At 39.0% G+C, this 22080-nt stretch overlaps 1 protein-coding gene across 1 annotated transcript in view; it reads right to left on the reverse strand.

Annotated features, from left to right (window-relative positions):
• Positions 1–10577: 10577 nt before the first annotated feature.
• Positions 10578–22080, reverse strand: part of ANO2 (anoctamin 2) — a 168742-nt gene continuing 157239 nt past the window's right edge. Inside the window, exons 22-26 of the mRNA XM_030480569.1 lie at positions 21636–21788; positions 21466–21518; positions 19403–19584; positions 12596–12701; positions 10578–11027 (exon numbers count right to left, since the gene is read on the reverse strand). Of these exons, the coding sequence (XP_030336429.1) occupies positions 10746–11027; positions 12596–12701; positions 19403–19584; positions 21466–21518; positions 21636–21788 (776 nt within the window). The 3' untranslated portion in view covers positions 10578–10745. The remainder of the gene's footprint in view (positions 11028–12595; positions 12702–19402; positions 19585–21465; positions 21519–21635; positions 21789–22080) is intronic.

Below are 22080 nucleotides of genomic sequence, written 5' to 3' on the forward strand. Positions count from 1 at the left end.
GCCTGTTCTGCATTTAATATTCACCAAATGCCACACAGGCATTTTGCACACTTATATCTCACCTTCACTTTGTGTTTTGTTTTATCTCATTTATCAAGCCAGAGTAATTCTGCAAAGTTAACTGAAGTTACCCTGGGTTTACACAGAAAGGGAGCAGGAACAGATGGGGAGTGTGTCTCAGCAGCAGCACAGAACATGGGATCTGTATTTTCTTATCTTTTTTTTGAGTGAGAGTCTCCTCTCACCTCCGCTTTTTTTATGTGGCTGATTTTGCCAGTGTCTGGGGGAGGTGAACAGGTGGCCACTAAAAAGGGGCGTCTGGTCTTCATATCCATGATGCTGTACTGAGAAATCATGCGTTGCCTTCAGCATATGCATGTTTTAAGCCATTTACTAGCTGTTGGGTTGAAACCCATTAGGGTTTAGGCAAGCCTTGTTAGCAACATCATAAGGGCTGCCTAGATGGCTTGAGGAGCAAGACTGTGACTAATAGATTTCCTCAGGATCAGATTATAGATGTTAATTGCATCTCTCTTTAAAATGCAGAGAAAAATCCTCCAGTAAATGCGGTCTTGTCAGTAGAGTTGAAATATCTAAAATTTTTTCCAAGAATCGGAGCCTTTTTCTCTTTCAAACAGGCAAAATCAGGTGTTAGCCCCTTGGATTCTAAAGAGTTACACCAGCAACAAAGGTAATTGTAAGATAAGACAGACTCCAAACATCAGAATTTACAAGGTGTTACAGTTCAAATGACTTTCAGACTTTGCATTAGCATCAACTGTATCTCCTTTTCATTGAATTTATCCACTAATTGTGTATTTCATTCAAAAGAGCAACCAGATTGGTTTCATCTGTTACATGTTGCATGGGCCAAACCCCAGGAAAATATTTCCCTTGGCTCATCCCAAGAAAAACATTCACACACGCTGTTTATTTTGATAGTCTCAAATACTACTTTTATCTTATGTTTTAGCTAGATATTCCTTTAAACTCCATGTTCTGATTCCTTGTCCCTTTGGTATTTCTTAATTAGGCCTGGTGTCTAATTCAAAAGGAATTATTTATTTCACAAATCCCACCCTTTTCTGTCACAAACATCTACAAGCAAAACACTTTTTTTTTTTTCCCCAAGTTGGTATTAATTAAAAATTATTTACAGACATTCAGAGCAGAATCCTCGTTCAGCAGCTTTCCCAGTATGCTTCCTTGAGATGTGCCATCAGTGCCCTGCTAGGATGTGCTCTGCAAGACAGTAATGCCTGAATGACTGACATGGTTAACTATGTGACAACTTGAAAATGGAAATGTTTATGTCCAGACATAGACTCTTCTATAGATATAGACTAATTAATAGTGTCAAACATCTCTCTGTTCTTCACTCATATCTCTTGCTCACTGTTTTGCTTTCCCAGTCCTAGACAGAAGGTATGGTCCTGTACAGCTTGGGAAGGTCTCTACGCAGTTGTTTGTTCCTGCAGTTGCAGCCAACAGCTGTAAAATGCTATGTGAGCACGATGTCCTGCCTCCTTGGCGCTCTTCCCTTCCTGATATGCTAACTCTCATCACTCAGATGTCTTCTGCTTTTGCTGAAGGGGAAGGGGGAGGGAAAGAAAGCGAAGAGCTGTGTTTACTTCTTCATAGCAGGTGTCCACATTCCTCGTGTTGCCCCATGCACTCAGATATAAGTGCACATCTGCACACACACTTGAAGCCTGTGGATGGTATGTGGGAACCTTTCCATTGCCTTTCTCATACATCCTTCTCCAGATGTAGCTGGAGAACAGACCTCTCAGCTCCGTCTGTGACTGCAGCTGATAGATGCCACATTGGACCTCAAGGACACACCTGACTAAAGGTTTTTTTTGTGGAGACAAGGCATCCATTGCCTTTCCAAAGGTTTTGAACCTGATGAAGGAGAAGAGACATTTTTATCAAAAGGAAGAGAAAACTGGAAACCATACAAACCTTCTGGGGTTACCTGCAACAGAAAGAACCACTGCTGTCTATAATGCACTACATAGACCATCGTTTGCCAGGGCTGATGCAGACCTGACTTCACATGTGCATGCATCAATGTGATCACAAATCACAGCTGAGTACCTTGAAGCTGAGGCAGACCCACTAAAGGAAATGACAAAAGGGCTTCCCACATGGTCCCTGGCACTCACATGGGTTTGCTGCTTGCCCCAGGATGGAAGCCCCAGCACAGGAGCCATGTTTCTACTACTTGCATGCTCCACCTGAATCACTGGTAGTAGCCTGGCCAGCCATGGATTTGGGGCAGCTGTGCTGTCAAAAGCTAGCACCAGCACCTCTTTCCATTCAGCTCCTCCCACCTGATAAGCACAGACAAACAAAAGGTTTCTGTGAAAAATACCTTTTAAAAAGGAGGCAGTTTTAAAGGAGCATAGCATCTTTGCAATATTTTTCTTGGGTTTTTATCCCTGCCAGTGGGGATGATCACATAGGGCTTGGATATGATAGCACAGGGCTGAGTCTCAGCTTTAGGAGTTAGGGAAGAAGCAAAAAGAAGGGCTGACTTCCCCTGAGCTTGGAGGAGGAAGGAGACCCTCCTCCTCACTGTCAGCAGGGAAAGGAGCCATGCTCACAGATGTTCCCCTTTCCCTTAAGCTGGGTGTCACAGACTTCCTGGGCCAGTGATGGGACACAGGCCTCATCGATGTTGCTGGTCGGCAGCCGGAGGCTTCTGTGATAAATAGGTCCAGTTAAATAACCACTGATTTGAGTGAGAGGTCAAAAAAACAAATGTTGTTTTGGTTTTTGTTTTGCTTTGTTTGTTTTTTTCCTAGAAGATGTAAACTTGGGGCAAAAGGAAAGAAAGAAGTCCAGCATAATCCCAAATGAAGACCTTGGCATTATTTTGGCTCTTGAGGTGCTACAGTGTCTCCCAAGAGCTGCCGCGCAGATGATTTGTGCCTGTGCAGGGCCTCCAGCCGTGTTTCCTGCAGCACACGATGCTCACCGGGATGCATGACCGATTTGTAAACAAGGTAACATACAGCACACGCAGAGTCAGGAGAGAGGGGCAGTAGAAAACAACAGGCTGAACATCATATGGAATATGTAAAGCTTGTCTCATTGAATACTTTTTCACAGCATTAGCTTTTGTTGAAGGATTAAGCTGTCCTAATCTCTGCTAAAGCCAAGTTATAATTAATCTACCTTCCTGGCTTTGGAGAAAATCCCAAGTGGTTATTTTTCTTCCTCTACTTAGCTAATTTAAAGAAAAACAACCCAAAACCTTCTTTCAGGGTCAGTTACATGAAAAGTATTTCTGACTGAACTTGAATCCATGGAGTAGCTTTGGAAGTACTTTCTCCTCTGATAGTTTATGAATGTGTGCGCATTTCATGTCCTGCCTCATGAATTTGTCCACCTCCATTGAGTACCCTAGGTACGTAACATTGTTTTCCTTCTGTTTTCTTGCTCCATCTACTGGAACCAGTTCTACATGGTATTTTAAGGGACAAGTCACATGATGAGTGTATTTATTTATTCTTGTTTAGAAAAAAAAAAAGAAAAAAGAAACCTCTTAATCCAGTCTTTACAGTTTATTTGTTTTAGTTTTATAACAAAGTGCACAGTTTGTAAGCTAAATCTCCCCCTTTTCAGGCTCTTAATCAGAGCCCTGACAGTAAGAATACTCTTCTAAATCTAAATGTCCTCAGAGGTTTGTGTTCTTACTGACCTTCAGTGTTTCCAAACTCTCATGAAAATATGTTGTTGTTTCTCAAAAGATTATATGTAGCAAATCAACAACAAGTAAAAAAATTCTCCCAGCATCAACAGAAGGATGCTTTGTGGAATTAGCTGAACTTTGAATTTTGAACCAGTCATATTTAACTGTCGTTTTCAAAATAATAATTAAAAAAAGCTTCAGAACAGATGGAAAAGAAGCTAAAAAATGAGATGCCAGAGGAAAGTTTACACCACACCTGTAAGAGTCAAGATAACTTTATTGTCATTATTGTTTTTCCCTTATTTAAAGAAGTAGCTACTGGAAAACCTTTTGGAAAATAATCTTATTAAGAATTGGCTCATTAGGATAGAGCTAACTTCCAGTTTAAGTGCTGGGTTGAAAATGTTAGAAGTTCCCTCTGTATGTGCTCAGTTAAAGCCTCTACAGTTTACTGAATGGACTAAGATATTTTACACAGGAAAATTTAGAAACACTAGCACTAGTGAGTATTTTCCTCTGATCCTGTTATGAGAGTTGGAGCTCCAGCAAAGGATGAGGCTATGGACTGCAATAAAATATTGGTAAGTTCCAAAACATAGGTGTCTACCAACAAACAGCATGCAGACACCTTTATTTGAACAAGAACAGCTTGTTCTCACAGCTTCACAGGGCTGTTCTCCTGCTCCCCTAGTTCCACCTCCTTAATCAGCTTCTTTCTAGTTTTAAAAACTTTAATTTTCAGAATTGTCTTTCCCAAAAATGCGTGGTTCATCTAGAAGGCTGCAATAGTCTTTCCAAGGTGGATCACATTACCTCCTGTTTATTCACACCCTGAACTTACTGAGATCAAACACTATAGCATGGGATAACACGCACCCTGTAACCAGAAGTTGTGTGTCTTACATAAAATATGTAGATTTAGCTATATTGTGGATCAATATTCTTTCATATTTAAATTCAAGGGTCATAGTTTTCAAAAGTGAATCATGGTTGTGTCTGCCTTAAATTCATGCCACATGGAAGCTCAGAATGATAACTGTTTTGAAAATAGAGTTTACTAAAGCCAGCCCTAACAAGACATCAGTATGAATGTAGGCAAAATTGCTAGAGAGTTTTGAAGAGTGATCCCATCTGAGGAAAATGCAGGGTCAAATCCCAAACTGCTGACTGCCCACATTTTCCGTAGCATTGACATAGTAGGACTTACTGAAGACCATAGCAATGTAAGAGCTTGCTGTGGATGCACGTTTCTCTACCTTACTGGTTGAAAGATGTACCTAGAGTTGCATAGAAGAAACACTCTCTGATCAAGGGGGTATTGAAGCCAAAAGCATTCCACTGTTTGCAGTGAGGTTTGAATCTGGGGATCTTGTCTCAAGTGGCCATATTAGAGACAGATATAACATAACCCTAGGATAGTAATTAGTTTGCTCATTAAAACTGTATCTGTAGAACTAGAACATCAGTGGGAATAGCTTAGAAAATGCTGTCCATGCGAGTAGCAGAGTTATTATTATTGACTTTCTTAAGAATCAGGAAAAAAAAAGCTTCAGGATTGTGCTGACAAGCAGACTGAAAATACACATAAATAAAAAGATTTAATTACATCATTATGTATGAATAAAATGTATTATCGGGCTGTCTCTGGAGTTGTTATGGAATTTGATTGATTTTAACAATTTCATTGGTGGTGTGAAAGAGGCAGTGAAGCAGCCTGTTAATTAACGCAGTGATTAATAATTTAATAATCAATCAATAATTGAGTACTTTTGCAGATGATGGGCAAAGGGTAGGAACTGTAGGGGATATTCAGGGTTTTGGTAGTACGGAGGGATTTAAGAAGGGTTAACTCACATTTAATAAATAACTAAAGCAAGAACCTGCCTTGAACAGGTTGCACATAGGGCATACAGAATATATACTCGTTTTCTTGCTGCAAATATTCTTCAACCTCCATTGTTTGTGGGCCTTTCAGATGAACCATGTACTGATGTACTTTGCAATGTAAGAACTTGGAGTTCCAGTGTACACCCTCTTCCTCTCTCTGTACCTCTAAGTGCAATAAGGGCACTTTCTACTGTTATATCTGAAATATATCTGGTATATCCTGTGTACTGGACACACAAGGTGTCTTAACCAGTATATGGTATGGAGGAATTTACCTACAAGAATAGGTCACAAACAAAACTGGTTCATATTTTCTTCTCAAAAGCAAAAGAATTAGGCCAGACGGGGAATACGAAGACCATCTGTGCCTAATTAAAGGGTGAGACTGCATAACAGCAACAGATGTTACATTATTATAGTCAGAAGAGTTTATTGCTAACAGTGGTAAATATTGTACATGTTGAGTTGGGTATTTCCAAGCAGTAATTTAACAGACATACATCCACACAGGCTACATTTTTTTTTTCTGGACTACATTCATTAGTTTTGAATGTCATGAAAGGTCAAATTGCAGAAGAGGTCTAGGTAACAGTATTTTCTGCATACTGAGAATGCTGAGGACTGAAAAGGAAGTAATACCCATCAAAAAAGGCATCTAGTGCCAATGATTAAAAAGAATGGGCAAGTCTGCATGAGGAAGGCATGACAGAAAGAGCTAACATTTCTGCAGCTTCACTCAGTTCCTGAAAGCCCTCTTTAAAACTAAGCATAACCACTGTGAGTGGATTCATCTGCCTGCATGGGTCAGATGGATTCTGTGGCTGATGGTATTTAAGCATAACATGACTCAGGAGCAGGCAGCCCCTTCAAATCTGGGTCAATTTCTTCTAAATAACTTCTGAAAGCTGTTTGAAACTACCTGTGCCAACAGTCCAGTGAAGAAGCTGTGGTAAGTGGAGCAGCAAACTCTTTCAGCCACCATAAGCTTCTGCTGGGCACAGAGAGGTGACACACCTTACACTGCCTGATAATTACAATGTCACATTCAATTATATCTGTGTTAAGGCTTTATGCAAGCCTCATTCCTCTCTTTTGTTACTTCCTATTCACACTGTTCTGATTGGATATGTGATTATTATGTACATTCCTATTAATGCAACTCCTATTAGTGAAGCCTTGAGTGTGGATATGGTGGTTTATGACTTGGTGTAGCACTCAGTGTGGTATTCGCTACTCACGTACAAAGACATGTGGGTTTTCATTTGTTTGCTTCTTTGTTTTAATTGGGGTTTTCACTTACTGTATAGTTAGAACAGTCCAAAGAGCTATGAAATTCTGAAGTAAATGTGCAGAAACATCTATGCCGTTTCTTGTCTGCTTACTTTTCTTCCTTTCATTTGCAGAGATTTTAGCTCATTTTCATTGCTAAAGCAAGGAGTGACAACAACTCACAGGTTTTATTACCTTTGTGTTTCTACTTGCATCCCTGTTCTCTCCTTCCCTAGAGAGAGGTTTCCATGCACGCCTCTTGAACAAGTTATTCTCTGCTTCTGAGACACAACTTCTGGTAAGGGAGTGCTTTGTGGGTAGACTTACAAGTATCATGCTGATAAAAAGGTATCAGATAAAGTCTTGCTTTGTCCGAAAAAGATAAGTTAGAAACAGGGAATGAATGAATGCCCGATCAGTGATCTACAGTTACAGGGGCTGATGGGAAGCAGTGTCAGGAGAATCCAGAGGTTGCCATAGAAATGCAACAAAGGATGCAATCCTCAGGGACTGCACCTGAGTCAAGTACCAAACTTGCAGGAATTCCCCGTGAATGGAACTCTTAAGTTTAAGAGAAAAACAGAAACCGTATCACAGATAAGGATAATTGAGCTGTTTGTGATATCATGGTAGATCCCATCTGGACGTCAGCCGTGATTGCTGCTATGCCACTTTCCCAGCCTTGTTTGGGTGAAATATATAAACCTCAGGAGAACATTCAGCGTATGTCTGCCATCTTCTCTAGTTCCTTTTGCTAGGAAATCTAGAAACACATTATCATTTTTGGGCCACAGCAAGCATTTCAGTTGCTTGTTATGTAAATTCTCTGTAACAAAGCTTAATGCATTCAACTTTGGAACGGCATTTTTCTGTCTGTTTTTGAGTGACTCACAGGTTTTAAAAAGACCAAAGGGTATTTCCTTGGGTAGAGGGAGAGTGTACAAAAATAGTTCTATTTTAAAAAGAAACTTAACTCTGAATATCTTTCATCAAACAAGCCACTGGAAAAGAGGGTGCCGTGTAACCTGTTAGTCTCTTTCTAAATCCATTTCTGCATGCACTCCCACATACCTTGATAAAGAAAAGGACCATTATGATAATCTAAAGGTCTGGCAAGATTAATATTTCTACTGTTTGGAAATATAACACTTGTCGCCCTCAGACGCATTTCTGGAGTGAAAAAAGTTGATTGTATTTCAAAATCCCCAGATCAACCAGCAGAATACCCACTAGTGTAAATGAGGGAATAGATGTCATTAATATTGACTGCCTTAATATATGAGACCATGGAATCCCCAACAGGGCTTGTTGGACTTTTGAAAGTAAAATGAGACAATTTGTTTTCAAGGAGATACAGCGCCCTCATTTAAATATTAATATTAGAGGGGGGAAACCAAGGTTTATGTTTCAGCCCTGTCATAAATTTCCAGCAGGCAGCCAAATTCTTAATAAAAATATTAATTCAAGCACCTAGCAATATTAAAACTAAACAAAACAAGAATGATAAATTGGGAATCTAATTCTTTCAGACATTTAAACATCTTAAGCACTCTGACTCAGGAGGTTTGGTGCTGGTCTTCTGCAAACTAAAGCCCAAGTGCAGAATTTAAAAGGCAGATGTTGGGACTCCTGTTACAGAGCAGAGAAAGAGATGGGCATTCTCAGAGGTGACCCGTCTGCCCATGTCAGACAGCAGTGTTGAGACAGGATCAGTACCTGGCTGGCGGTGTCTTTCTCTCTCTGGCGACTGCAGAGGGAACCTACCCAAATTCTAATAGCTATGTTTTGTCCATGCAGATCCCATCATCTGAGCATCCCCATGGTGCAGTAACATGACTTTAGGGCCTGACAAGTGTGTAGTTCACATGACCACAGGCGACTGTGAGTTATTTATACTAAGAAAAAGCTTAAAATGTGTTCAAGAAGGCTGTTTTCCTAAAATTTTGCTATCTATCTCAGTCAATTAGGAACACCAAATATATACACGGCCAACAGTGTATATTCAGTACATTGTGTCAGGAGCTTTTTAAATAGTTTGTTTTAGATAATATATATCTAAAAAAAAGGAGAAGCATTGTAATGCTACATATTTTTGCACATTTACAAGCTGTATTTGTAGTGTTGAGTGTATATAAACAAACTGAAACTGGGCAATATGCCTAGCAAATTGTTATTAATTAAAAAAAGAAAAAAAACAGTTTCAGAAGGTGGAAGAACTCTCTCTGAATTAATTTAAAATTCAGCAAATTAATTTTGACAGGGGAAAGAGAAGCAAACATTTTGAGAGGTCAGGCTTTTTTTTTTTTCCAACAAAGTTAAACACTTGCAATCTTATTCAAGTTAACATTATAATTTCAAATTTTATCTGCTATATACAAGGGATAAATAACCCTAAATGAAATGTTAAAAGTGAAACTATTAATTTCAGCCCACCCCGAAACAGTTCTCCCATTTTCATATTTTCATTTTCTTTAGTTTAGGCAGTGAATGAGAAAAATAACCAAACCATAATTATTTTCACATCTCTCATTAAATTAGCAAAAATTCTCATAGAAAAAAAATCTTTCCTTCTAAGAGAAAAATGAAATTTTTAGGCTTCATATACAATATGAAACATATACAATACCATCATTGTTAAAGAACATTGTTAAAGAACAATCATATTGTATATGATGCCTGCTGTTTGTTTCGTGGGGTTTGATGGTTTTGAAAGCACTGTTCAGAAGACAAAATGAGAACAAAATCCTTTATCCAGACTGAATTTCAAGTCAAGCTAGACACAGAATCTGCAGTAAAAGAAACAGATATTTTTAAGAAAGTTTTATTTTCTTTCATAACAGAATAAAGTTATTCATTAAATGCTTGTAGATGAAAGCTTGGTTAGTGAATATGTTTATCTTTCAATAACACGCAGTTCTGCAAAATATTTTACTTTACAATAAATGCACAACAGCAGCAACTTTTGTTACTTTATGCTCAATGTACATGAACATGCCACATGATTTACAGGTCTTGATTCCATTCTCACTCATCAGCTTCACAGTGGTGTTGGTTTAGTGGCGTGATTCTTCTTGATACTGGCTGAGTTCCCAGTCTGAGTGAGAGGAGAATCAAACATGCAGGGTTTCGGGGGTTTTTTGTTCAGAACAATGAATAACAATGAGCTTCCCTGGTCCTAGCAGCTTTACTTCATTCTTATAGGTATGTTGTGGCCTCTCTGCTCATTAGCACATGCATTCAAGATCCTGCTAAGCAAAACACAATATATCTGTAGATGAAAGTGCTTAGTGATTTTCACTGCTTCTGTTCCCACAGCTCTGTGCCCTTAACACCAGCCCTGCATGCTCTACAGAGGCAGCACCAAGTGGCAGTATATATTAGGAAGGCACAATGACTTGAGACTTCACGTGTATACAAACCATCTGCTGGCATCTACAAGCCATGAGAGCATGTGTTGTGTGCACTTTGCAATGGTTGGTCAGATCTGCTAAAAGATAGATACTAGAGCAGGAGTGTCCCTTCTATTCCCTGTGGCCCATGGGGTCTCTGCAGGAAGAGCAATGGTTGTGGTCCTACTGCGGAGATTGCATGAGTGAGGAGAACTCCTGCGTGCCTATCCAACTCACATGCATCACCACAAGGACCAGCTACAGCCACAGTATAACCGTTGTCTTGCACTGATAAAGTCTGAAAATGCTGCAGCTCAGATAGATAGCATGTAAAATGTGACAGAGAACTTTGAATATGGAGTTTCTAAGGAAGCAAAAGAAGCCTCCTTTTTGTTCCCTGTCTGTCTGTCTCTCCCTCCCTTGCTCCAGGTTCAGAATTGCATCACACAGTAAACAGGTATCTCAGAGGTGAGCATAGTATGTTACCCTTCCCTAAGGAGTCATACTTCTGTGTGCTGAGAGCTAAAGGAGGCAAAGCTGCCTTTTGGACTTCGGTTAAACTGATAGAAGCTGGCAGCCCGGATCTTTCCACCTTTGGTCCCACTTCTGTGTTTCTGCTTGTCGCGTGCAATAAAACTTTCAATCGGCTTCAGTTTTTCATGTTCTTCCTTCAGGAAGAAGTCAACAAGCACACTCTTCTCCTTTTTGATCTGTTCACTGATGTCCTTGGGGATGTCAGGAATCATCCAATCAACCAGAACACTGAGGAACATCACCAAGTTCTGCAAACACAGCAACAGACATGAAGCAAGTATGAAAAATCAAAAATTCTCACACTAGAGCAAAAAGAAACCTTTGCTACAGCTGTGAGGCAGATATCAAACACATTTTGCTGATGGCGTGCAGTATTAAGCAGTTGAGTAAGGCCTTAGTTCCAGAAACAGCTCATGTTTGTGTACAACACTACCTCTTCAGAGAGGCTGAATTAAACACGTGCTACAGTGAAGTTTGAAACAGGAAAGGACTTGGATTCTTCAAACGATTCATGGCCTAAGTAGCTAAAACAGCCTTATTCCTTATAGGTGTCTAAAGGTGATTGATTGGTTCTCAACATCAAATTCATTGAGACTGAGTTCAGAGTCCATTACTATAACGGCATCAGCGAAAGCATCCTCCAACACAATCAAACCCATGTGTTTCCAATACGGCCTGAGCAGACAGCAGACAACTTAGATAGTCATTCTGCCCTCAAATCCTTCTGTCTGATGGCAAGCAGGATTTTATTACACTCTGCAGTGTGCAAGCCACAACCCTGAATCTCAAGTGTCAGGGTCATCACAGGTGATGTTCATAACACAGAGGCAGAGAAGCAGACTGGGCAAGAAGTTCTGCTTATTTGTGAAATGGATAGATAAATTATGCTTTGGGGTTTATATTATCATCATAATGATTTAAAAACTGCTGTGTTGTGTAGTGCCTCAAAATGTGTGAGAACATTTGCTGACAAGGCTATTAGCATGAACCCTCTGTCCCCATTTAAGACAATGGAGCTAACTAGCCAGGGAATGTACTCTGGCAGAACAGGCAGGCTATTTGAAACCCAGCATAACCAGTTGGTTTCAAATGTTTTGCAGCCAGTGGTGGAAAATTACTGAAGGCAGAACAAAGAAGCAGAAGATGGCAATATAAGCCAGGCAAGACTCACAGTCACACTTAGGAATACTTGGCAGGTGAGGAGAAAAGACAGGCAGATTTCAATATGAGGGGTAGGGCCAATTTGACTGTGGAGGGATCCCAGATCATGGAAGAGAGCAGAAGGTTTCTGCCATTGGGAAGGCAAGTCACGATAGCAAATCCCTTGCCAATGAAATCTCCACACTGGGGAGAATTTACTTTATTTACTTGTAGAAAGTAACAAAAGACCTTGAAGGATTTACTATTTCTGTTTGTTTCTTGCTTTAGGTAAAGTACAGCACTTGACCAGCCTACACAGCATTTATGTTTAAAGGTGCCCCTGAGAGTACAATAGCTGACAAAGTTTACTTAACTGAAGCATTCAAAAGCCTGGGGCATTTTAGGTATCACTGTTAGTGTCAAGGCCTAACACAGGCTGTGAGGCTTCCCTTCCTTGAAGGGAGAGGAAACTGCTGAGGAAGTATGCTACAGTGCTCCAAAGGGAGAACCTGTGCTGCAGCCCACTGACACCTCAGCAGGCTGGATGAAAGCACATCAGGCTGAGTATTTGAGAACAGAAAAGATCTGTTGGACATGGGCTTCTTTGGCACATGCATTTCAATCCATTTGTTATGATATTTCTGTGACTGAAATTGCAGCAACTCAACAAACTTACCTGAAATAGGATAACAAAAGCCAAGCGAGCTGATAAGACTGCCCAGTACTGTTTAGAAAACTCGTACTGATTTGGAGACCAAGGTGGTTCTCTGTAGTCTTTGAACCTGTTGATGGAGACAGCTCAGTTATCACACAGTTCCAGTGCTCTCCTCCTGCACCAATTGCTTTGATTAACATGATTTTCCAGTCACAAAACCTAAAGAATCAAATCCTCCAGATGTTCCTACTTCAACCCTTATGAAATACAATTCCAGAATTAGAGCTGGACTATCATCTCCACTGAATTTAGTAAGATTCATCTGGTTTTCACAGTTGTAACCAAAATCAGAACATTGTTCTAATGCTGGGAACATCTAGATTTTCCTGGATTTACAAGTGTCTCCTTTTTTTTTCCTTAATGTTAAATTGATCTCAGTGTAGAGGGAATAAAGTGTTGAAATTAAAGCACAGAGGTAGTTCAAGGCATTTTCACACTAAGGGAGACAAGCCTGCATTCGTCTCACCTAAACCTTGATTAATATTGGTTATAATTCAGCCCACATAAAATCTGACTCACACTTTGGTGGTTCTTGTCATTGCATTAACGACAGAGGGAGCCATGGGAAGGGCACTTCCTAAATTAACTGTCTAGCCTTAGACGGGATAAAGCAGAGCCTTAGTGGTTTGGTGTAAAGACTGATGATTTTAGCATTATCATTAATCATTTGGAAGTAAACAACAGGCTAATAAAAGTCACAGATGCTCCTAAATTGGAAAGTTTTGCAAATAGCAGGAAACATGGAAAGCAATAAGAAATACAGACAGGAAACACAATGAGAATAATCTGGGGAAATGGAAAATAATTAAAAATAAAATAATTGAAGGATCTTTGAAAGGATAGAGTTTGAAAGAAAATGCCGTGAAAATAGCCTGGAGCTTACAGTAGCCAGCAAGTTAACACAAGTCTGAAATATGGCAGCAGGACAGTATGACTTGTGGATGTGTAAACAAAAGGCATAATGGTGCTGGGGGGAATTAGCCCTTCTCTGAACAGCTCAGGTAAAACCACACCTGGAATGCTGCATTCAGGCATTCAGCTGCGGGCATTTCAGACAGAAAAAAAAGGAAAAAGAAAAAGGTAGCAACAAATTGAAGGAAGTTCAGCAAAACAATCCAGGGGCTGAGGAGACTGACTCACCAGAAAGGATTAAAGAAGGGCACATTTTGGTAAGGAACAGCCACAGTTGGACATGATAACCATGCACAAATTGTGCCCTTAGGACTGAAAGGGATAATTTAGTGCTGTTCACAGTGTTTGACTAGGAGTAATGGGATGAAATTAAGAGAGGGAAAATCTGTTTTGAATACCACAAAACCCGTCCTGACAGTAAGATTCATTAGACTGTGGAAAAGCCTCCGTTGGGGGATAATGAAGAAGGTTCATATATAAAATCTGTCAGTTCCAGTTTGCAGGTGCGCTTACCAAAATTACCTTCAGGTTCTATCCGCATGGTTTTGCATGTTAAATTACACATTTCCAATCACACAGCCCCTACATCCCGCACTCTCCCTCCCAAGAAATTCAGTCTGAAATGCTGGATGTAATGCTGTGCTGCACCTTCTGGAGACAAAGGGCACAAGGTACAACTCATGATGGGGAGAGGGATGATACAGCCCCTTTAAATTTGAGGCTGTATTAATTTATGGAAGCACTATTTTGATGCATTAGATCCTAGATTATTTGTTTTGTTCAATGGTGCATGCACAGTGGCTGAGCCCTCTGTCCTGTCTTACATAGGATTCCTGTTTGGTCCTGTGCTGTGCCTGTCCTGTGACACTCCCCCTCTGATACCTTCCTGTACAGTGTGGACTCCTGCATGCTGCTCAGATCTGTGTACAGGAGCTGCAGCAAGGGCCAGAGTCAGATCCCTTGAATTTAATGTGCTTGAACATCAAGGCCAAGGAAAACCACTGAGTTTGGTGTGGATTTTGCCTAGCACTGTAAATCAGTCCCAGTCTTGAAACGGGTCCCAGGTTCACCTGGAAGGGTCACCAACTGTGGTGGGATTTCCATTTAATGTACTCTGAGCTTCACAAACTATGTAAGTGTTGCAGGACATCAGACTCCAAGGAAAATTCACCTGGCTCAGCTGGAAATCACACTGCTTATGATGCCGAAATCTACATTCAACAGAACACTAGCAAATGATTTATGGTGAAGGGAGATGTGTTTTCAGAGCTACAGACAAGGTAGTTGGGCCTCCTCCCCACCTCCTTTTTTAATCATTCTATGACACATGGGACTTCAAAGTGCAATAATCCGGGCCCTTTCTAACCAATGTATAGTTTATTTTTTTAAAAAGGCCATCTTTTCCCTCACATTTTCAATTCTTCATTCTTTAAACATTTGATTCAGCAGGTATGCCAGGAACAGCAAATTGCCCACGCTGCATAGATTACTGTGATTCAAAAATAGCAATCGACTCTACTTCCATTGAAAAAGGACAAGAATAGGAAGTAGTCAATGTGCTTTAAGAATAGAGCACAGGAAAGTTCTGAGGGAAAAAAAAAAATGCATACTGAAAGCACAGAAATGATAGGGAATGGATGGAGAGGACCACACAAGACTTAGACAAAACAGAACTGAAGCCAGAGCTAGGAGAATTCTGCTAGTATATTTCCCAAGTATATTACGTGGGGAAAGACTGGTGGAAAAAGTCAAAATGTATATGTAGGTGGAAATGCAAAACAGTCCAAATAAGCTGATCTGTTTGATATACTTTTTCAGCTGTTTTTTTACAAGAAATTGAAGAAAACGTGACTGAATCAGAAGGAAGTAGTGCTTCAGCAATGCAGGAGCATATAAGAATTGCTCAGGGGAAAACATTAGAATCCACAACTGATCACTGGGAGTAGATGAGATGGAGTAGCAGAGCCCACAGGGAACAACATTTTGAGAAAAGAAAGAGGACAGGCCCCAGGGCATTAGGAAAATTAATTCATTCAAAGACATTCTATATATTTGCTGAATATTGGAGCAGACTTGTGTTAAGGGAAAAGTCCCTTTAATGCTTCTGTATCTATCTGCTGCTTTCTTCTTTTCAGTGTGATCAGCATGCTTTCATATACTCCAATACCATACCAGATTATAAAGATTAAAAGGGCTAAACCAATAAAAATGTCACATAACCTAGCAAGGTTTGCTTTTAATTTTCCTTCAGCTACACAAATGTTGTTTTTTCTGAAAAACAACATTACAACTAATGCTATGCATCAGAATGGTGTTACAGCAATGTTTATTTGGAAGCAATGTCAAAGAGTTCACAGCATTGTTAGAAAATGCTGCTCAAAATATTCAAAGAATGTTTTCTGGATGTTTGGTGGGAGAGTTGTTTCTGGCTTGTTATGGTTATTTTTAAGATACCTTAATCTCCCGCAATGCCCGTAAGGAGCAAAATGCGGGCTTGTGGTAACCACGTTTATCTCCAGAGGTCACAGAAATCTAAGAATAAAAGAGGTCAGCTTGTTCCCAACATATTTGCCAGAAACAGAAAAACAGATTTTATTTCCAGCTTAAGGGACAGTGTTTGTTCCCTGTCTCTTGGGGCAGAAGCTAGATAACCCATATTTTATCATAGTGATGGCTCTGGCCAAAACTGAGATTTTGATAAAATTCAAATGAGGCTGGTGATAATGAGAAACAGCGAATATGGATGCTGACATCTTTTCTCAATTGTTTCAGGATAATGGAACAGAAATGCTCTCATAGTCGTTTCTCATTCAGACTATTCCATGGTCAAATTTTAGGATATGCCCCTTCTTTGCAATCAATTTTATTCTTTTTTTTTTTCCTCAGTGGCATAGACTTGATATTATCAGGCAGGGATGACTTTTATATCTAGTGTAGATTATTCCCTTCTCCTTTTATTTTGGCTCTGTTGAATCCATGTCAATCTGAGGAGGGCATTTCATCACTGTTGGGATTGAATATATTTCAAAATACACTGGCAGTCATACATCATAAATAGAGGCCAGAGGCTGAGACCAGGTAAAGAGCAGCAAAGTGAAAGTAGCCAAATCACAGTGAAGTAGGAGAACCATAAAGATCATGATTCTTGAAGGAAAACACTAATTTGGGGATACAAAGTAAAAATTGCTGGGAACTGAAAAGAGAAAATCATTTCACAGACTTTTTTATAAGTCTATTAAAAAGTACAGAGGTGCTGCATACTCTCACATCTAAGATTATGCTAAAAAAACTCCTAGCAACCTACTGAAATGGAGAATAGCAGAGCTCCCAGGAAATAACATTTTGAGACAAGAGGACATGCCCCAGGTTTAAGGTGCTTTACCATATCTGTCACTCATTACTGGTCTCCACATGGACATCAGGCAGTTGACCCAACTCTTTGAGTGTGATGACCCAGCCAACATGCTCTCTCTTTACCTGCTTCAAAGTTAGGAATCTTATGTGTGCACCTAGCCTCCGTTGTATTCAAAGTGAAAAGGTAGGTACACCCCAAAGGCAATCTTAAGAGCAGTGCCTGAATTAGAGGGCCAGATTTCTCTCCACATTTACTCTGCTTCTTCCAGTGAAGGAACTGAGATGAATAATTTTTGTGGGTTATAGTTGGATGAGATAAACACCCTGCTTAAAATCAGTGGGATCCAAAGTATGATTAAAGTGTGCTTGCACAGCGGCAGAAGATAAACATGTGCAAGCTACACTGAATAAAGCCTACTTTAGGACTTCTTTCTTGAAAATTATTACATTACAATATTTAACATATTCTCTAAGATTGGTATTGATTTGTAGGCCTCATGAACTTCCATCTACCTTTTCTCAAGCTACTTGAGCAAAACATCTTATTCCCTAATAAAATCAGAATGGAAAAAACCCCTGATTTCATGGGAGATAGGTATGTAGTCTACATTTAGAAATGTGCAGTCATTTAGAAGCAAGGGAAGTTTTTGCCTATTTCAGGAACCTAGCTAGAATATGATCCCTTAAATAATGAGTGAAAAGAAGTGACCTGTTCTGAAGGGCGATCTACAACACCTGTTAGATAATGACAAAGTCAATTTCTCTCTTTGCTTTTAAGTCACTGCTTGTTTCTAAATTAATTTATTTCTATAAGGGTAAAATCAGCAAATATTTAGAATTATGTAGGGCTCTTTTTTTAATCAGAAAGATTGATTTACTTGAAATATTTTCTCTCCCCAACTTTAACATGAAGACAAAGATTTTGGTAGAACAAAAATGTGCATCCTAAGTAGCATTAGTTACAAGCCTTATATGTCAAGCTGAGTGCTGTTCTTGCTCATTTATGGAAGAGACTAATAGTTATGACTTAATGGTAACCATATAAAAACTTTCCAGCTGCCTTACCTATCTTTATCTACTCTGTAAATACAAATTCTTTAGAAACTTTGAATGTCAGATATGCAGAAAAGTAGGGCTCATTGGAAGTGATAATGAAGAAATCTATCTGAATTTTAAATACAGATTTATCAAGGACAACAAATTCAAGTGAATTGGAGAAAAGAAAAAAGAATTCTGCAGCTCTAACCAGAAAACACTACTTCATATTTACCATATCTACAATACTAGCAGTATTTTCTGCCAGTATCTGAGTATTCATTAGCCAGTATTGCAAGAAAAGGTCAATCTGATGCTAGATTGTATGGGAATATCAGCTGTAAGATTTGTCTCATCATTCTGCTCTGCTTGGTAACTGATTTTGTGCCCTTGCTCGGAGGATGAGAGGATATGATGATAGATTTCAGGAATCCCACCTTTGGCACCTTAGCCAAAATTTGTTACCAGAGTAAAACCACAGAATGAAAGCATGAGAGCGAACACCTGAGTTTGAGAAAGGAGGCTGGGAAAGAAAGAGGTGAAACTAGTTTTAGAACCAGGACAGGTTCAGATGGCAACTATCAGGAGTACTAGATTTAAAAACCTTGCCACACATCAGAAAAGGACAGCAAATACATGCAAATATATTGTGCATCAAAACAAGGGAGACCAATTAAAGACCTGTGTGTAATAAAAACCATACAAATGAAGGCTGTCCTTCCGAAGAAAATAGAGCAAGTTTTGTGATGATTTCTTGCCTTTGCAGGGGCTAAGAGTGTGATTTCAAGGAAGTCTAAAGAGAAGGTGGGGCAGGCTGGTAAATATAACTGACCCGAGGAGCTCAGTTTTAGGCAGTTGTGCAGCCTTAAAACAGCTCTTTGAATTTCTGCATATTTTTATTAAAAAGTAAGGTTACTTTCAGAGCCCTGGAACCATGTTAGTGATTTCTCATGCAAACTTGAAGTACTCATTAGTTACCTGTACTACAGGAGCAGCAGGCTAGACACTTTGATCATATTTTAAAGGAAGTCAAGCCTTGTTTCCCCAGTCCAAGAAAGATGAATCTGACATATAAAACATGTAGATGGGGAATGCTGCAGGTTTTAAAGATGGGCAGAACATATTGAAAATTCAGTAAAGTAAGCACTGAACTTAATAAAGAAAAAGACAGCCTGGTTCTAATCAGTGGGCGTCCATTTTAAAAAGTCATTTTTTTTAATGAAAGTTATGTCTTTCAATAAACAAAGGATATTTTTATTCGTGTAAGTCTGCCTAAATTGTTTATTTGGACTTTCAATGCACTGGGAAAAACGTTCTAAGAGACTTCTAACATAGTGTTAATATTCTAAAAGCTGTACTATTAAAACAACCTGTTTAAATCCACAAATATCATCAGTTCTCATTTGGAAAATTTTTGTCTGACAAAAGACCCTCCAACTATGCAAACTCTTATTAGAAGTACTTTACCTGCAGAATAAAACATCCTGTGCAAATGGGGAGTTTTCTGGCTGTGTTCCCGCCTTGAGATGACTGACATTGAAGTATGAGAGCGTGTGATTGATGAAGCCATGCATGGTTCCATTTTGACTGTATGCATATTGATACATGAGGCGTGGAATGAAATCGGATGTGACAGCAATTACAAAAGCCTGAGAGACAAAAAAACCCCAACCAAACAACAGTGTCATGAATCTATGTCTAATGTGCTTCTGATTAAGCTAATTCAGATTTTAATTTTCACATTAAATTAAGTTTAGAGTAGTGAAGTGCGACTTAAATAGCCAGACCTGGTACAGAACATATATAAACACACAGTAACCTGCTCTGTATCTCTAGGTGAAAGTAGTAGTTAGGAAGTGCAGCATTTCTTAGAGCGTAGAGTAGCCCATGCAACTAATGTAATGTGCATTTCTCCAACTCTTTCCATCCCTGGGGCCATCAGAAGGTTTATCACTAGTTTAAAAAAACTACAACAGGACATAATAGCTGGCTGTTATAATTTGATGTAGATACAAAATGTTATCTGAGAGAAACCAACTGAGTGTAAGGTAGTTACCCTCCATTTCCCCCTCTGCACCACACATCTGACATGCAGGTATAAAACTGGTATTATTGTGAAGTGAACCAGACACTGAAGTATCTAGTTCATATCAATAGGAGTTCATTAGATTCATTTAAAACTACATTTTGCTAAACAGTTCCTCTGCATCAGTCTTATTCAGATGCAGAAGCAGACCTGGGCATTCAGTATTTTTTTTTAAATTGGGTATACAGGTATTTATATTTCTGTCAAGAAAAAGCATCTAACTGATATTTTAATGGAATCCCCAGGAAATAAAGATATTCAGAGTTTGTTTGACACAGAAAATAATCAAGGATCATAAATCTGCAAACTATATTCAAATAAGACCAAGAGACTGCAACACAGACCAGTGCTGGAAACATCAAATCTATGCCTGACAGCAAAATTATGGGTATGTGCAGGGCTGCACACATTTCCTACCTTAAATCCTGGAAACTGCTGAACCGTAAGTGAAGAATGCTCTACCCGAATCAAAACCACTGCTGCTCTGGAGGTATTATAGTTATCCCAGTTGTAATGATAGCTTACATACTGCTACAGAGTGCTGTTCTGCTGCAAGCTATTGTACTAAATAAACTGTGTAACACCTCTGTACAAGTTTCCCCTTCAATAATGAAAATCATCTGCTTTTCTAACATGCTTTGATACCTTTGATATTTTATGGTTGGACTCATTGTTCCTAAAGGTCTTTTCCAAACTAAATTCTATGAGTTTATGATCTGTGGGTCAAAACCCACTAGACAGTATTATAGTTGAACTTCTAGGGCAGGAGTCTTTTTTATCTTAAATCAAATACAGAAAGATCTTACTTAAGGAATACAATAAACGTAGTATATCTGTATACCAGACACGCATTACGTTCATGAAATCATTCATGTTCAAGGAAAGAATACATTTTTCCATTAAGATGTTGTATCTCGGGGAGGGTGTAACCCAACTCAAAAGAAAAAAAAAAAAAAGCTACTCTTACAGAAATACTCACTCTGGTAGAAATTATGTTTAGGGGTATAACCATACTTGTATAAATCAGAACAAATATTAGTGCTATCTGGTTAAGGAATTTCTGCTCCTAGAATCTAGGACATGATATATTTACATCCTTTTTATTCATACCAGCAGTTACGCTAGCAAAGTAACAGAAAAAGGCACAGGTATGAAAGAAGTTGATCTTTGTCAATTATCTGGACTGTCGCCTGCTTACATCCCCTTCACTGGTTGTTCTTATATGAATTAGGCTTCCTGTTCTACGTAACACAAGGAAAGAATGAGATGAGTGAATGGTCATCTTGTTGGTAATTAGATCATATTTTACACTTCCACAAGAATGAACCAGATAATTTAAATTTTACTGTATTTTGTAGCAATCGAGACTTTACTTTTAAATCATGCTGAGGACAGTATAAGCTCCCAAGATTATGTTTAGAAACTGATGTAACAGAATACTTACATTAATGATAACTGAAAGCTTTCCAATACAACTCAAAATGTTATACCAAATTCCTGTAAGTGAAAACAGAACTTATTAATGGATTCATCATTTTTGCTCTATCTTATTGAATTTTTGGTGTTATCTTCACTGCTTTGTTTTTTTGTTTTGGTTTTTTTTTAATTACTTACCTATATCTTTTTCTCTTACTGTGTCTGGCCTCCTCAGTTCAGTAACAAACTTTTTTGCATCAAGACGGACTTCTATGATGTTGTTCAGGAGAGCAAAGAGAGGTGCCAGAGGAAAGGAGGCAACAAAGAGTGTGACAAAGCCAAACTGGATAACTGGAAGAGAAACGCGCAATGGTTTTTTTTATATCTTCTAACGGAATCTGGCAAATGCAGCTGACAGCAAATCATTGATGAGCTTTATGGATTACAAAACCCGTAAAACCACTTCACAACTTGGTCCCAGTAACAAATATCAGAAAACAAGACTATGAAAGAGAGAAAGGCTTGTCAGTATGCTTTATTCATGTTTCTAATAGTGCTTCCAGTCTCCAGCACAATCACAAACCAAAGTAAATAATAAATCTAATAAAGGACAAAGAGTTTGGGGTGTATTCTTCTGCATTTA

The sequence above is a fragment of the Strigops habroptila genome, chromosome 3 (genome assembly GCF_004027225.2).
Source record: "Strigops habroptila isolate Jane chromosome 3, bStrHab1.2.pri, whole genome shotgun sequence".
Taxonomy (NCBI): Eukaryota; Metazoa; Chordata; class Aves; order Psittaciformes; family Psittacidae; genus Strigops; species Strigops habroptila.